This window comes from Schistocerca piceifrons, chromosome 1, assembly GCF_021461385.2.
Source record: "Schistocerca piceifrons isolate TAMUIC-IGC-003096 chromosome 1, iqSchPice1.1, whole genome shotgun sequence".
Taxonomy (NCBI): domain Eukaryota; kingdom Metazoa; phylum Arthropoda; class Insecta; order Orthoptera; family Acrididae; genus Schistocerca; species Schistocerca piceifrons.
In genome coordinates, this window is record NC_060138.1 from 1235168727 (window position 1) to 1235186177 (window position 17451).

The window sequence follows — 17451 nt, forward strand, 5'->3', positions numbered from 1 at the left end:
TATGTGGCTATTAAGATAGATACCATACGCGAACAGATGGAAATGGTTCCGCAGTTAGTACAAAAGCAAGATGCCATGTCATGTGCAATTGCGCAACTTCCTGAATTGGCACGTACGCAGACGAACCTAAAGGAAAGTGTTGAACATCTGACCGAACGTCAAGATGTTATAGACCACCAAATTAATGTATTAACGTGTAAATTATCCGAAATCACATTAGAAAACAAAAGGCTAATGTGTAAAAACGTTGAGCAAAATGTTAAAGCAGCATTCCAGAGTCTATGCGGCAAACAGGAAGAGAATTTGTTTGCAAAAGGACTTGAGGAAGTGCGACAGCAGTTAGGTGCTGATTTCGAGCATTGGAAACAAACGATAGAAGATTCGATACGCGTTTCACAACAAGGATCAGAACAAATGAATACCGGCCAGCAGCAGAAGTTGGCAGCGTCTGTAGAGACAGTTACTGCACATTCGCACACGATACCGACTTGTGTGAGTAACTCGAATATTAAATTGCCACAAGCTAGTTGTTCGCGTGAAGTTTTATCTGACGGAGATTACGAAAGCCTTTGCCATGCCGAAGAAAAAATGATAAAGCATCCGCAAATCCAGATTTTTAACACTGACAAAAGGGGGGTCCATCCGATTGTTTTTATCCAAAGTTTTAGAGGAGTGCTACCCAGAAATTGGTCGGAGTGGCAGAAAATCAGTTTCGTGACTGGGTATATACAAGGTTCGGGGGCGATCTGGGCCTCGGACATGACTTCTGTTTGCTCGACATATGACGATTTTGAGAAAGCGTTTTTAGCAAAATTCTGGCCAGAAGGGGTACAGGAACGCCTAAGGCAGGAGGTGCTCTACCCAGAGCCTTTCTCTTTTTCAAAAGGAAGCCTTAGGAAGTATTTTGAAAAATATATAAACAAAACTAGATATTGGGACAGACCTATGCCTTTGCCAGACATAATAAACATACTTAAGGCAAGATTACCAACTAACATCCGGAATCAATTAATTTACGGGAACGATAAAGACTTGGAGTCGTTCCTCACGACGTTAGATCATATAGACATTATAGAAGAGAGCAACCAGAAAGCCCGTAACAACAGATTCCAATATAGGGAGATAGAACCTCTGCCAAATGGTAGGCAAGGGAACGCACAGAGATCGATAAATAGTGGAGAAACCCCTCAAAATCTCAATAATAATACCGGCAATAGTCTTGCGAGGGGCTATCCAAGGAACAACAGGAATGGGAAACGATACAATCCCGTATGGGGGAATGAAAGGAATTTCAGACCGCAAGCCTGGAATAATAACAGTAATAGAAAGTGGAATCAACCGGGGGGAATAGATTCAAATAACCAACATCAGTGGGGACGGACATCTTCGAATCAACCGGTAATTACCGAAGTGACGGACGATGTCAACCACCAGGCGAATCAAAATCCAACAAACTTGTAAGGACCCACTCGTGCCCCGGAGGAGTGGTCAACAATTGGTTGAGGGGCAACAGGATATGTGTACCCATGCTAACGTATAATGATGGACGATTACTGGCAGATGAATTGACCGAGGACTTAGAACTACAAGATGAGGATAAGGAACAGGTGGCAGTAGCCGAAGTGCAAGTCATTTTAGAGACTGTACCTATAGTGGCGGTTTTGGACACAGCTGCAACCACGAATGTTATTTCGGAGGCTCTATTCAACAAGATCATAAATATAAGACGAGTACCAATTTTTCCAGTTCAAAATTGCAGAATAATAGGTGCCGTTGGGGCTAGATCGGCTAATGTAAAAGTGCAGTCACTACTTAGTGTAGAAGTCGGAAATGTAGCAATATTAAGCACATTCCTTGTTGTAAAAAATTTGGTGGTAGACTGCATTATAGGAGTCGACAGCCTACGTCAATACGGACGCAGAATAAATTTTAAAACAGGAAAAATTTGGTTAAATGTAAATAAACAAGAAATTGAGTTGGATTTGTTGAAAAAGGAAAGCCTTACCAGAAAATATAATAGTGGGATCAGTGTGCAAGTAATCAGGACTGCACAACATTCTAAACAGCACGTAAATAATGAGTTCCAAGTCAAAGGAGACTTCGGTCAATTAGTGTATGAGAAGTTAAAGGAATCCGACTGCATTATTGAAGAGCAGAAGAAGCAGCTCAAAGAATTATTATTAGTGTATGAAAACGTGTTTGACGAAAGGCCAGGAGTTATTAAGGGATACATATGCCATCTCTACGTTAAGCCACACGAAACGTATTGTAGAACTTTCTATCCTGTTCCCTGGAGGTTAAAGGCTCAAGTTCAAAAAGAAATAGATCGCATGTTGAAATGGGGTTTGATCAAACCCTCTACAAGCCCATACTGCTCCCCATTGTTGGTCGTGCCAAAAGCAAAATGAACGCTCGTAAAAAACATAACAATAAACTGTGTGTGTAGTGATAGAAACCTTTAAATTGAAATAGTTAATCAGTGACATAGAGTATAGAAATAGTGACTAACTATTATTATCGAGTGTTGTAAAGAAGATAGTGGAGGTAGGCTTCACCTGTGGTTTGGGTGAACATAGAACTTTAGCATTGCTAATGTCATCAAGAATGATTAAGGATCTAACTGACCTTCAAGAAGAATGAAATGTTTCCCGCAAATGACGCGGAATAATCAAAAGAGATTCCGAGTGAATATTCATATATAATCTCATGTGAACGCTTACATGTGTAAACGTGTGAAGGGATGTGTTGTGGTAGTGAATCGTGAGTGACGGTTAACGCCGCAAAGATAATTTCCCGCGCAAAACAGTTGACGTCGGCGCGAGAATTAAAATCGATATAGACGATACAGATATGCTTTGTAAGAGACTCGCACCAAACGCGAGGATAAACTGATTCATGTTGAACTTTAAAAGGAATAGGTGTTATAATTAGAAGTTAAGAGTTTTTAATTTATTAATGAATGATTAAAGAAAGTAATATTCATAGATTCAGTAGTAATTTAATGGTTCGTGTTCGTTTGGGAATTTTGTGTGAAAAATCCATTTCCATATATGAGTATGGATGAGCACCGTATGAATCAGAGAGTAATTGAAAGAAGCGAATCCGCATTCCTCAATGCTAATAACTTTTACATTTCAGCACTCAAGCGAAGAAATATATGTATTTAGAATAAAAATGTGTTAGAACTTTTGGACGTATAAGCACAAGTGGGGAGGCAAAGTCAAAAGGAGTATTCAAAAGGGAGTAAATCGGATGATGCTTTTGGCAACATCATTAGTTAATGGTTGAATTCCTTGAAGTACGTCGTAACAAAAAGGATCCATGAAGCCATAAGGATTTTGCTTTCAAAAAGGAGAATCTTGGACGGTGCAACCTAATCAGTTCTCTTACAGGAAGAGTTTTCCTTTTGGTCATTGCTAATTCTTTTGGAATGAATGTTGCATGTGAATTCGAGTATCCCTGTTCCTTCTACTCTTCCCATTGTGGGCCGCGTAGAAGATCAACTACAGAGGGGGCCGCGTAGAAGACCGACTACAAATGTGGACGTCAGGGACATGCAAGACCCGGGGGAGTTTAGCACCGCAAGATATTGTACCAGGAGCAAGATTGTAAAACGAGGATTCACGTTATTTATTGTAAAACGTTTTTTTTTTTTTTGCTAGAGGCACAAACCACTCTTCTCCAAATCGTGATACAAATTGATCCCTGTCTTTCCTTTAGAGATCTATTTCAAAATTATATTTTTTTTTCTTCTATAGGCTTTCCTATCTTCTATGTACCGTAGGCTAGGGGTCTAGGCTTAAGAGGTTTTCCAAGGTTTCCCTGCTTAAGAAAGTTCCCGAATGGGTAGACCCTGACATCAGTTCATGAAAGATCATCTTCCTTGGTTGTGCACAGCAAATATAACACCTAGGTGCACGTAAAAGCAATACAGCCGCGGTACCGGTCTCTTCATTTCTTCTGTCTTCAACATTTCTTTTCTTCGTCTGTCACAAATATAATATTCTTTTTCAGTTGGAGGACTGACAATCATCACTTCCGGGTTATCCACGCTAATAGATAGCTCGCGAAGTGTGTTCGGTGAATCAAAATTGAGCTCACAAACTTCGCTCGCTGCGAGGGGCATTGTAATCTCCCCACGGAAAATTACCCTCTACCACGCAATAATTAATAATGGTCAACCAAATCATCCACATGTATTTACGTTTGAAAAGTATCTGATCAGATTTTCTAGTAATATATGCGCCGACAGCTCGTCGACGCCAAGGTATTTTTCTAGTACGTTTATTCTTTGGAACAACAGAGGTACAGAAATGTATGCTCCATGGTTATTATAGTGGGAGAGAGGAACAGCTTCGGAAGTATCAGTTGGAAGATTGTCGGATTGCTAAAGGAGATTTATTTACTCTTCTTCGCGCTAAAGCGAGCTAGGAAAGTTTGTGCCGCTAGCGTGATCGATAAAGAGAAAGAAAAACCTGTAAAAGAAAATTACATGAGACTTGGAACCAACAGAAAACGGAACATGTACGGAAATGGATTCAATATACAATTTTCCTCAGAAATAAGGTTTGTGACCATTTTATTCTAGAGTGAATGATGAATGAGTTCTCTGTCTGAATCACTGATGATTGTCTGGGCCCTGTAATTAATTGGGAAGTTTCAGCTGTGACGAAGAGAGCCTGCAATCTCTGAGTTTTATAAATCGTCCAAAAAGGCTTCGTCCGCATCTGAAATTTTAGATCTGTCGTAAACTGAACGAGTTGTTCAAACGATCGATTTTCCCAACTGAATGCAGCGCTTAATAATAATAACAAATGTAAAGATCTTTTCTAGCAAGCCAGCCGCTGAACATTAAGACGAAGGGCTCCACCAGAGATTCTACTAGGCTGATTTCACGTAAATAATATAGTTAAACTGTACACACTGATAAAGGACAGAGAGAGAGAGAGAGAGAGAGAGAGAGAGAGAGAGAGAGAGAGAGAGAGAGAGAGAGAATCCTCCATTAGCATAATTGTTTCTCTGTCTTTTCACGGATCAGCCTAACTAGAAAACACGAAGCCCTGACATTATTGTACCGATTTATGTGTTAGAGGGAAAGAGCGATAAAGGCGACAGATACACTTCTGTACAGACAAAACATTACACCAAGTTAGCGGCAAGCTGCATTCACATAGACTTTCATCATTTACAGAGTAGAATTCATTATAAGAGGTGGTAAGATGTATTCCGAAAAGCTTTGGGATACCCCTAAATTGGTGGTAAGTATGCTTCCCATGGACTACAAATGACAGATTGATTTTGTAGTAGGTATACTTCCTAAGCCCCTTCCAGAAACAACTTTGGTGGTAACCATACTTGCCAATAATAATTAAAACACCATTATTTGGTGGTTTAGGATTTATAATAACTATGTGTTATTTATGATTGTGTATAATGATTATGTGTAATTTATGGTTGTTCAAAGCAGAGATCTGGCAGAAAAATACATAAAGACTTATTATAGGTTAAGTGAACATTTTAGAGACTTTGACACACTAACCCACAATATTCAGAAGGAGCAGCAGTTGAGCAAGGAAAGCCTGCACATGTGTCGACACTGGTCATGTTTTTGTCCAACATAAGAAGGCCGATGGCCAGCAGAGTTTGCGCAGCATCAGTCAGCACTTCGACAGATCAGTGACCAAGCAGATGGGCAATTCTTCCAAGGAGAACTATGACCAGCTCAATTTACACATCAGCAATCAATGCTCCAGGAACTGGCAGCATACTGAACTCACGCGCATGACATATCTGATGATGCAGAAGAGGACAAAAGGGCAAAGCCCGACCATGTCAGCATACAGGCAAAACAATGGAAAGCCGGCACTTGTATCAACATTGATCATGTTTCTGCCCAATGTGAGAAGCATAGATCAATGACGGAAGACTCAGTTGCTGTCCTAGAAACTTCACGACATTTGCGAAAACACATAATAAATACCTCCGACAAGAAGAGAAAGAACACATGAAGAAATGTCACCTGGATGGATGGACTGATGGTTAGTCAGCAAATGTCATACTTCACTACACTGCTCGACAGAAGAAGATGTCAGTACCACACCAATAGGTCAATGCAGAAGATGCCATCCCAGACATTACCACAAACAAGTTTGTGTGGTACTTACTCAGGTTTGGTGAGGATGAAGGGGCAGTGGCCTCAACAAATGGGTCACCTCTGAACCTAGAGGTTGATGAATTCTGCCACAAGACGCTGAACCTGAGGGTCACTGGTTTTATTCCGGGACGGAGCACTACATGCCATGCCATAGCTGTTTGTTAAGAATACAATGAGTGATTAACAAGGAGAAGACTGCACTGCTGCCACAGTGGGTCACATGCACGGTACTGAATGGAAGAATATGCCGCCAGCCCTCTGCTGCAACACGAGCCATTGTCGTATCAGCGACCAATGGAACCTGCACGCTACAACTCCACTGCTCTGGAGCCACTAGGAATTAAGCATGTTATAACACATTGTATTACTCTGCTTGTTTAAAGGGTCTTATGTCTCAATAAATGAGTGTTAGCAAAACCACCAATGTTTCTCTCACACCTCACCTACTGAACCAAGTAAAGAACCCATTCCACCATGCAAAAAGTTGCTTTCCCTCCTGCCATCCCTGACAAAATAGTTACTTTTGCTTCCCCTTCCCACAATCCTGAAGACTATATTTCACAACAAACAGAAACTACAACTGGTGCAGCGGACTGCCACTAGATGCCAGGAGTGTGCATAACTGGTAACACATATTCCCTTAAGCACTGTAAACACATACATTTAGTGGAAAGTATATCTTCATGGCTCACAAAAAGGTTAAATATTTTTCATTGAAATGTTTTGTATACACATTAGAATTTCCATGTTTACCACCTATGCAAATTAAGAATACGATATTGGAGGGATAGCTTTTAAGGTATTCTGATGATGCATTTAGCATCTTCTGCAGTTCATCATTACTTGTCATATTTTTCGTGCTATTTTTATGTCTATAATTGTTACCTTGCTCATAAACGTATTGGGTAATATTACTAACATTGTCTGAAATATCATTAAACGTGCTTCTACTATGTGCTATTGTGCGCAAAAGTGCTGTTTGTGTATGCACAAACATTCACCATTGAGTTAAACAAATCATTCTGACTATGTAAACTATGGTTGTCAAATGAGAGCAAGGGCCTGTTGACAGTGTGACAAGCTAGGCTAATCAAGTGATGAGAATGAGCTCATAACAGTGCATAGGGACCTGAAAACTGAAAATGTGGCACCTATTTTTGGCAAAATTAGCACTTATTATTGAGATATTTGCATCATTTCTGGTGAAATTCACATCTAATTTTTTATTTATAAATGATTATACTTGTCATGCTATGTGCCTGAAGATCAAGTGTTGATGGGGTCAGTTATTCTGCCAATATCAAGGCACAATTGTGGATGTTTGTTGGCTATTTCTATGTTAAAGCCATAGTGAAACACAGAAACTGCAAGTAATTTGCATGAATCCTTATTTAAGAGTCATTCAACCTCTCTTGTACCAACTTTTGCTATAAACTAGGATATAAGCAAGCAATATATTGTAAACATGTAACAATTTTGACACTCAATAGTTAAAACAGAACTTGTATAGCACCCAAAGTAACTTGCGATGTGAAAGTAGGAGTAAATTACTCAGGCATGAAAGTGTTTGTGGGAACATCCACTATACATCACTTATATATGATACGTGAAATTTCTGTGGCTTGACCACAGACTTTAGTGCCTTCTTATCTCCCAAGCAGAACAGCGGTGTACCATTTACTGTGTAAATTTTCATGCAATAAGGCATTATTATTGTTCTGTACTATGTCACACTTTTATTATATCATATGTATACACCTACCACATTGATGGCCATCAATGACTGAATTATCCCAAATACATACTGCACTAGATACTCCACTACTATAATGTGCCAAAATTTGCATGCCACACTGATGTTTTCCATTCTGGATAGCACAGTGCTTCTCAGTTGACTCTTTGACCATGTACAGTGATCAGTTTTGCAAGTGATGAGCTTCAGTACTGTGGTTCAAAACAAAATCACAGTAAAATTATGACATTGGTACCAAACAATTGAAAGCAACAAATGATTTACTGTTGGACCTCAGTGCCATTCCCATGTTGCAGAAACACCAGGCAACAGCTGTTGTGTAACATTCTGGTCGCTCAGATTTGTGTCCATTCATTATGAGCACTGCACCTTCCACACCTACTGCAAATTAGATCCACCCACGTCTGCTGCTGCTGGCTGTCCAGATTCTGAACATTCGCATTGCACTGAGGATGGATCTGGAACATAATTTTTCCTGGACCAACCTCAAACCTTTGATTAGACTCACCACCATGCAGCTTGACCATGACCCACTGCCCATCTTCACATGACAGCACCAACCTCAACAGCTATATTCACCTACCGTATTTCTCAAATCTAAGCCGCACTCGAATTTAAGCCGCATCTGAAAAATGAGACTCGAAATCAAGGAAAAAAAAATTCCCGAATCTAAGCCACACCTGAAATTTGAGACTCGAAATTCAAGGGGAGAGAAAAGTTTTAGGCCGCACCTTCAAATCGAAACAAAGTTGGTCCATTGTAATATGAGACACAATTTAGGTCAAATGAAAGACGATACAGCTACAGTAGTTTGGTTCGAGTCGTAAGCTTAGCAGTTAAGCTTTACCAGGTAGCCCATTGCTATGCGTCAGGCGCTCCGTCCGTATTTATACGGGTACCCTTCCTTTTTCACGTGCTTCATCTGGTTTGAATCGATTGCTTATTTTGCTTTGATCTGATAAGTGCCGTTTTCTTTGTTATAGGTGTTTACGTCCCTCTAAGCTGAAAATGCATTACTGTACTGCATCATGCATTGTTTGTCGCATTCTGATAGCGCGTGTTTACGGCCTGTCGCTGCCCGCGGCATGGCTTGCTTTTGTGCGCGCTACCACGACTTATAATTAAAAAAAGAGAGGAATTGTCTCATTAGCGAAACAATGGCAAGTGACTGCTACTTGTTGTTACTTACACTGCTACTTTCTTTGATAATGATCAACAAGAACCAAATAATAGACTGCGTATGATAGAACATGTTCTGAACGAGAGTTAGGCGAAAATTTTTCTCCGTTTGAAAATCTTTGCGGCCGCTTCTTTAGTACATCAAATTCTGCACAGAAATTAGTGATTTTAGATTTAAAAATCTAGTCAGTTGCCGTGCTTCATTTCTGACTGTATCACTATTAGGCATAAGAATAATACGAATATAAACATGACACGATACGTATATTCTTCCGCGTTTGCTGTTGTCCCACTCTAGTTTCGTAGTTTATTAGGCAGACAGGATTTAAATGAGATAGCAGCAAACACGAAAGAATACATGGCAAAATGTTTATATTCGTATTATTCTTATGGTGAAGAGAATAGTGCACGTGAATCACATTTCATCAGGTTCCTATTAGCAACAGTCTTGCCAGTCGGATTTTCGTAGTACATTGAAATTCTGCTACTTTCGAAGATGAACAATACGGAATTTGTATTTACTTCAATGGATAATGTATGAAAATGCAGTGGTCGAAACTGGGGGTGGAGAAAAAAAAGCTCGTCTTCGACCTTTTTTTTTAAATTTATTTACTGACGCAGAGGTTTTGGTGCCAGTATTTATCTCTGTGCATACAAAGCATGCCTGTGTAGCACTACATACAGAAGTTAGTTGTGGCGGCACCTACCAACATTTTTCAGAACTTCCGCTTGCTTTGCACTCGATTCTTGCTTTGCACTCGATTCTAAGCCGCAGGTGGTTTTTTGGATTACAAAAACCGGAAAAAAAGTGCGGCTTAGATTTGAGTAAATATGGTAGTTTCTCTTTTGACTACCACACGACTATCACAGGTTGCTGATGCTCTACAGCACTACACCCAGAACACAGTGGAGGAACCAAACAAAACACAATGCATTTTTGAGCAATTTAGTTGCACAAATCACCCTAAACCACCACAGACGACTAAACCACCATTTCCTGGCACAATTTCAACACAACAATGTCAGTCTCTCAAGATCGCATCTCTGGCTTCACTAACTCCAACCATGACATGAAACAGATTGATATCCTGTGTTCGTGCTTACTCATGGCCCTCACTCTTCCGTGAACTGCCTCTATGCATATCACACCCATCGAAGTTTGCTCCAGTAAATAAATTACCATCTGGCATCGATCGCACCGCTCCCTCAACGTACACAGATACAAGTTTCTCTGGCTTGTGTGGCATCCACCTGACGACATCCTCACTTCTGGCACTCCACCCCTGTTTCTCCAATCATGCTGATAGTGTTCCATGTGGACACACCGGGCACTTCCCATGTCAGCTACAACCATACCACCTGTGCAGTGCTCAACCATTCCCACGGCAACTTCAAGAAACGGCTTGATTGTCTCTTGCAAAAGTACCAGCCATGGCATGACTGGTCATTCACATCATTAGCCCCTGCAGAAGCAGTCAGCGACCCCCCTCTTGTCTTCCTTTCAGTAGTCTACACTATGGGGGGGGGTCTCTGTTGGAACATCCAGTTACATATGTTGCTACTTGACTTGGCCACAGATGTAAGTATGTTCTTAGCTTCCAAGGAGAAGAATGTGTACCTTTTACCATGTAAATATTCATGCAATGAAACATTATTATCATTGCGTATCACGTTGTACCTCAATTATATCTTTCCATCGCTATACACTTTTCACATGATTAGTGGCCTGTCAACAGTATCAAAAGTCTAGCAATTGAAACACTAGAATGCAAGTGAAAATTGAAGGACTACCAGATGCAAAAATCATTTTATTCAGCTGATGTATTTTCTGTCATAAACGAGCATCTTGGTACATAGCTTTTTGGTATTACTGGTATGTGAGATCAGTGTGCAGTGAAATGACAGTGACAGAAGACATAGAATGTGAATATGTAAATATACAAATGGTGGTAATATCATGTACAGAAGGTGTAAAGGGCCAGTGAATTGGTGGGGCTGTCATTTGTACTCAGGTGATTCATTTCTGACACGATTATGGCCACACAACAGGAATTAAAAGACTTTGAAAGCCGAGTGGTAGTTGGAGCTAGAGGCATGGAACATTGCATTTTGGAAATCATTAAGAAATTCAATATTCTATGATCCATAGTGTCAAGAGTGTGCTGAGAATACCAAATTTCAGGTTTTACCTCTCACCATGGACAACACCATGTCTGACGGCCTTCACTTAATATTTTCTTAGAGCTGTCAGTGCTAATAGACTAGCAACACTGAGTGAAATAACCACAGAAACCAATGTGGGGCATACATCCGTTAGGACAGTGTGGTGAAATTTGATTTTAATGGGCTATGGTAACATATGATCGATGCGACCTTTACTAATTGCAGTGCTTCTCCTGGCTCGGTACTACATCGGTTGGACCCTAGATGACTGGAAAATCATGGTTTGGTCAGATGAGTCCAGGTAGGATTTGAGTGTGCTGCAGACAAAACACAGCCATGGGCCCAAGTTATCAACAAGGTGCTGGGCAAGCTGGTGGTGGCTCCATATCAGTGTTACATGAAACAGACTGCATCCTGGGGCCCACCTGAACCAATCAGTAATTGGAATTGCTTATGTTAGGCTACTTGGAGACCACTTCCAGCCATTCATGGACTTCAAGTTCCCAAACAATGATGTACTTTTTATGGATGACGATGTGCCACATCAACGTGCCACATTTGTTAGCGAGTGGTTTGAAAAACTTTCTGGATGGTTTGAGAGAATGGTTTCGTCATACAGATCGCCTGACAAGAATCCTATCAGACATTTATGGGACATAATCAAGAGTTCAGTTGATGCACAAGAGCCTGCACTGGCAACACTTTTGCAACTATGGATGGCTATAGAGGAAGCATGGTGCAGTATTTCTGCAGGGTACTTTCTATGACTTGATGAGTCCATGCCACGTTGCATTGGTGAATCAGTCTGGACAAAAGGAGGTCCAGCATGATATTAGGAGGTATCCTATGACTTTTGTCACCTCAGTGTATGTGTAAAAACAAATATTTATGTTTGTGTTTTTTAAAAAGGAAACACCAAGTCATTCCATATTGTAGCAAATTTACAGCTAAAGTGATTAACAGAATGAACAAAAAAGTCATAAAAAAAATTAACTCTAGGAAGAGTGTCAAAAGCATATTTTATTTCTATGACTGGAGCACATTGATGTATGGCTATTGACTATAACTAAGTTTATTCTGTTACCATTCACTGTTATCTTCACAACCTTACTGAGACCAGCCCCAATCCCATTATCAGCACGGCAGAGATAGAAACCCTCATCTTCTGAATTTGCTGCTGGGATTGATAGGGTCCCATTTGACAACACCATGATGTGAACGTCTGATGTATCCAGCGACTGAAAGTCTGATGCTTTCCCACCTAAATTAAAACAAAACAGCAAGAGAGCATTCTATGAATTAAATAAACCACATCTTCAACAATAGTAAAATTAATTTCCATTTATCAGCAATGATTGTAAAGTCAATTTACCAAAATCTAAAGTGATTTCTAGTTCCTGAGATACATGGCATCCAGTAACAGTTCACTGTAGAAGATACAATGATGAAAATATTAGCTTGCTTAACTGATGTTTGTATAAACAAGGTAAGATAAAAAAATATGTGGTTTACAAACTAAGTACAAAGAGGAACAGCTTTCTGTGTCAATAAGGAAAGGGGAGTAAACCATTTGAAGTGAAGAAGGAAGAACATACGAAGAATATGAGTCCTTAGCTGTGACTTGGAGTCTTAAACTACACTGTATGTTCTCATACTGTATACACATCTGTTTTGTTTGAATATGAGCCATTTGTTGTACGCTACATAAGAAAGCGTACACAAAATCAGCACATTAATGGGTAATTATGTAACAGGACATTCCTGTACCCATTTAGAATCACTGGCTACATTAAAATTGAAATATATTTTACATCACTTCTTTTTTCTGTTGCACTTATGGAAAATACTGCCTTCCATGCAAAATAAACAATAGTCTGTACCTAAGTGGGGAGATACGGCACATAAGTTCTTCACATACTTGAAAGAGAACTGTGACCAGTCAGTAAGTCAACTTTTACTAAAATCATTATTAATTTGTCTGAAATATAAAAATTAAAATTTAAACAGAAACTGTAATTCAATCATTTTCTTTTTCAACAAATTCATGGAACAGTTTTCATTTTGAAATTTATAAAATAACATTACAATAATTTGTAAAGTAATCATAAAACCATCATTATGAAATAACATTTTTAATGGCTTCAGTAACTTCTTAATGGACTGGATTAACACACTCTCTCTCTCTCTCTCTCTCTCTCTCTGTGCTCTCTCTCTCTCTCTGTGTGTGTGTGTGTGTGTGTGTGTGTGTGTGTGTGTGTGTGTGTGTCCTGGTGCTGCAAGCCAGCTAAAATGAAGGACATCAGCAGAGGATGTGATCTTGGTTAGAGCCCAGCTAACAAACAACCAAGAGCAGTTGCATGAGGTGTGAAAATACTATGAAATGTGACAAAACAAGTCAGATACAAATTTAAAAAATCAGGAAAGGGTATCTCAGAATATTCTACAGGTGCAGAATGGCTGACACAAGGGAAGGCTAAAGGCAGCAAAGCAGACTGTTAATTGAGGCTTAAGGCTGGTCATGTCAATATATTCATCATGTCAATATATTCAAAATGGCTCTGAGCACTATGGGACTTAGCATCTGAGGTCATCTGTCCCCTAGAACTTAGAACTACTTAAACCTAACCTAACCTAAGGACATCACACACATCTATGCCCAAGGCAGGATTCGAACCTGCGACCATAGCAGCCACGCGGTTCCCGACTGAAGCACCTAGAACCGCTTGGCCACCGTGGCCGGCATGTCAATATATTCATCATACATTCACAAATGAGGAAGAATTATTCCAGTCTGACATGCTGCTTTTGGAAGTAGTGAGATAAAATATTTGTATGTTGTGTGATAAGTGCACTCTGCAGCTAACAGCAAGATGAACTCAAGTGCATTACTAATCTCACCTTGACCATGCAGCCACGACACAACTGGCTGAGGATAGCCCTCTGCCTTGCAATTAACAAGTAGTGGATTGCCAGCTAGTGTAGACATGTCCTGTGGTTCAACGAGCCATCGTGGGGAAACTGTAAAACAGTGATGCAAGGAATAAAACTACTAGCCTATAAATGAACCAGGAAGCTTAGCACACACCTGAAAAATTGTGTAATTGTTTTATTGCAGTCTACCACTGTTAAGGTCTAATTTAAGTAAGTGATTTCACACCTATCATTGCACTGTGATATGCTTGTGTGGCAAATAAGCTTGCTTTCATAAGTAATAAAAGTTATACACTTATATATAAAAACAAAGATGAGGTGACTTACCGAACGAAAGCACTGGCAGGTCGATAGACACACAAACACAAACATACACACAAAATTCAAGCTTTCGCAACAAACTGTTGCCTCATCAGGAAAGAGGGAAGGAGGGGGGAAGACGAAAGGAAGTGAGTTTTAAGGGAGAGGGTAAGGAGTCATTCCAATCCCGGGAGCGGAAAGACTTACCTTAGGGGGAAAAAAGGACGGGTATACACTCACACACACACACACATCCATCCACACATATACAGACACAAGCAGACATATTTAAAGACAAAGAGTTTGGGCAGAGATGTCAGTCGAGGCAGAAGTGTAGAGGCAAAGAAGTTGTTGAAAGACAGGTGAGGTATGAGTGGCGGCAACTTGAAATTAGCGAAGATTGAGGCCTGGCGGATGACGAGAAGAGAGGATATACTGAAGGGCAAGTTCCCATCTCCGGAGTTCGGATAGGTTGGTGTTGGTGGGAAGTATCCAGATAACCCGGACGGTGTAACACTGTGCCAAGATGTGCTGGCTGTGCACCAAGGCATGTTTAGCCACAGGGTGATCCTCATTACCAACAAACACTGTCTGCCTGTGTCCATTCATGCGAATGGACAGTTTGTTGCTGGTCATTCCCACATAGAATGCATCACAGTGTAGGCAGGTCAGTTGGTAAATCACGTGGGTGCTTTCACACGTGGCTCTACCTTTGATCGTGTACACCTTCCGGGTTACAGGACTGGAGTAGGTGGTGGTGGGAGGGTGCATGGGACAGGTTTTGCATCGGGGGCTTGTCTATCGACCTGCCAGCGCTTTCGTTCGGTAAGTCACCTCATCTTTGTTTTTATATATAATTTTTCCCACGTGGAATGTTTCCTTCTATTATAAAGTTATACACTTACATAGATGTACAAAAGATGAAAACAGAAATATATTCAAACTTCCTGGCAGATTAAAACTGTGTGCTGGACCAAGACTCAAACTTGGAACCTTTGCCTTTTGCAGGCATGTGCACTACCAACTGAGCTACCCAAGCACACTCACGACCCGTCATCATGGCTTTACTTTCGCCAGAAGGCAAAGGCCCTGAGTTTGGGTCTCAGTACAGCACACAGTTTTAATCTGTCAGGAATTTTCATTTCAGCACACACCCCACTGCAGAGTGAAAATTTCATTCTGGAAAGATCCCCCACGCTGTGGCTAAGCAACGGCTCTGCACTTTCTTCGAGGAGTCTTAGTCCTGCAAGGTCTGCAGAAGACCTTCTGTGAAGTTCGGAAGTGAGAAGATGAGGTACTGGTGGAAGTAAAGCTGTGGTGACAGGTCATGAATCATGCTTGGATAGCTCAGTTGGTAGAGCCCTTGCCTACATAAGGTGAAGGGTCCAAGTTCGAGTCTCGGTTTGGCGCACAATTTTAATCTGCCAGGAAGCTTCATAACAGTGCACTCTGCTGTAGAGTGAAAATTTCATTCCAAAAATATATTCCCTGTCATTAAAGAGCAGTGTATTAAAATCAAAGATCTATGTTTAGATGCATGACAGGAATGAAGTAGGAAACAAAAAATTTGATTGTTGAAGGTGCTTTAAAATAAAGCGAAATGTGTTTGTTCTAAATATGAATTTTATTACAGACACAAGAGATCATATATAACTTGCTAGTTAGTTTCATGTTCCATGAATCATTTGTATGATTAATCATAATGATGTGGAAAAGGTCATTTTATACTCACATTACACATGCATTTGTAAATATAGCAACATGCTGATCATCTACACTTTTTTTTCAGTACCAAACTGCAATTGCAAAAATATGCCTAATAAACAAAAAAAGACAACATGTATAAGACTTATCTTGTATGAAGGTAAGTGGTACCTGGTATTTATCTGGTGGTTCCCATAATATCAACAAACATAGACTCTGGCAAAAATCTGAAATAAGTTGTCCATGGGTGTCGGATGAATGTTTTGATACAAGGAATCTAAGACAGTACATATTTTACTATCAACTAACCCAACTTTGTTTTCATGTGTCATAATTCTTTACAGATCAGAGGTGGTTATTACCTATTCATAGTAGTTGTTCAAAATACTGACCATAGTGGTCTGGACAAACTGTTCAGTAACATCTCATGGATTGTACCACATGATCCAGCGTTTCATGGTATTGGCTAATTTATTTCATCGATAATGAATTAATATCTGCATTCTGAAGGGGGCAGTAAATAAGAAATTATATTATATTTATTTATTTGTAGTGTATTGTTTTGTGTTTGTCATGGAAAAATAATATTATGTCAAAAGAAATACACTTGAAAAATACAAATTGCAAGAGAGAATTTCTGGTCCCTTGTCCTCACTACAGGTGGGTTCTTCTGATCCTGCAGTCTTAGCAAAATGCCCTTCCACAAGTAAGAGGAAGGGAAGATCATGTTGCCTTCAAGACTGTAACTCCAAAAGCAATGGTATCCAGGAGACTGCTTTATTTTGTGGAGCCTGTGGCTGTTCATGTCTGTAAGCCATGCCATCTGTTTTTGGTAATATTGTGAACTGAAGTGAACTACCTATGGACAGCAGAGTATCAGGAAAACCTGGTCATTCTTGTGGTACTAGCCATAGAATCAGGAATGATAGTCAGTCTTGATTTGGAGGAAGTGATAAATGAATTCCCAAATAGCATCCATTTGTTTAAGGCGGCTAAATTTTGGTAACAGTCAAGTAAATGGTTTTGCATCCTGTATTTTGCACAGACTAAATTTCACATTTAAGTGAAATAATTTTGGTATAGTGTATTAAACTGTAGCGATTTTCTTCATATTTTTGCTATATATTGTGTCCATGTTTGATTTTTCTCTCATAATTATTCGGTAAAAGAGCCTATTGAACTGTAGTAGGAATTTTATTATTTCTCAACATTTAATTTGCACATAAGCTTTCTTTTATACATTAAAGTGTTTAAATATTTCAATAAG

The 17451-nt window shown here is 39.9% G+C and overlaps 1 protein-coding gene across 1 annotated transcript in view; it reads right to left on the minus strand.

Annotated features, from left to right (window-relative positions):
• LOC124780155 (Down syndrome cell adhesion molecule-like protein Dscam2) overlaps window positions 1-17451 on the minus strand; it is a 436971-nt gene that overhangs the window by 173829 nt on the left and 245691 nt on the right. Inside the window, exons 12-13 of the mRNA XM_047253760.1 lie at window positions 14139-14267; window positions 12334-12501 (exon numbers count right to left, since the gene is read on the minus strand). Of these exons, the coding sequence (XP_047109716.1) occupies window positions 12334-12501; window positions 14139-14267 (297 nt within the window). The remainder of the gene's footprint in view (window positions 1-12333; window positions 12502-14138; window positions 14268-17451) is intronic.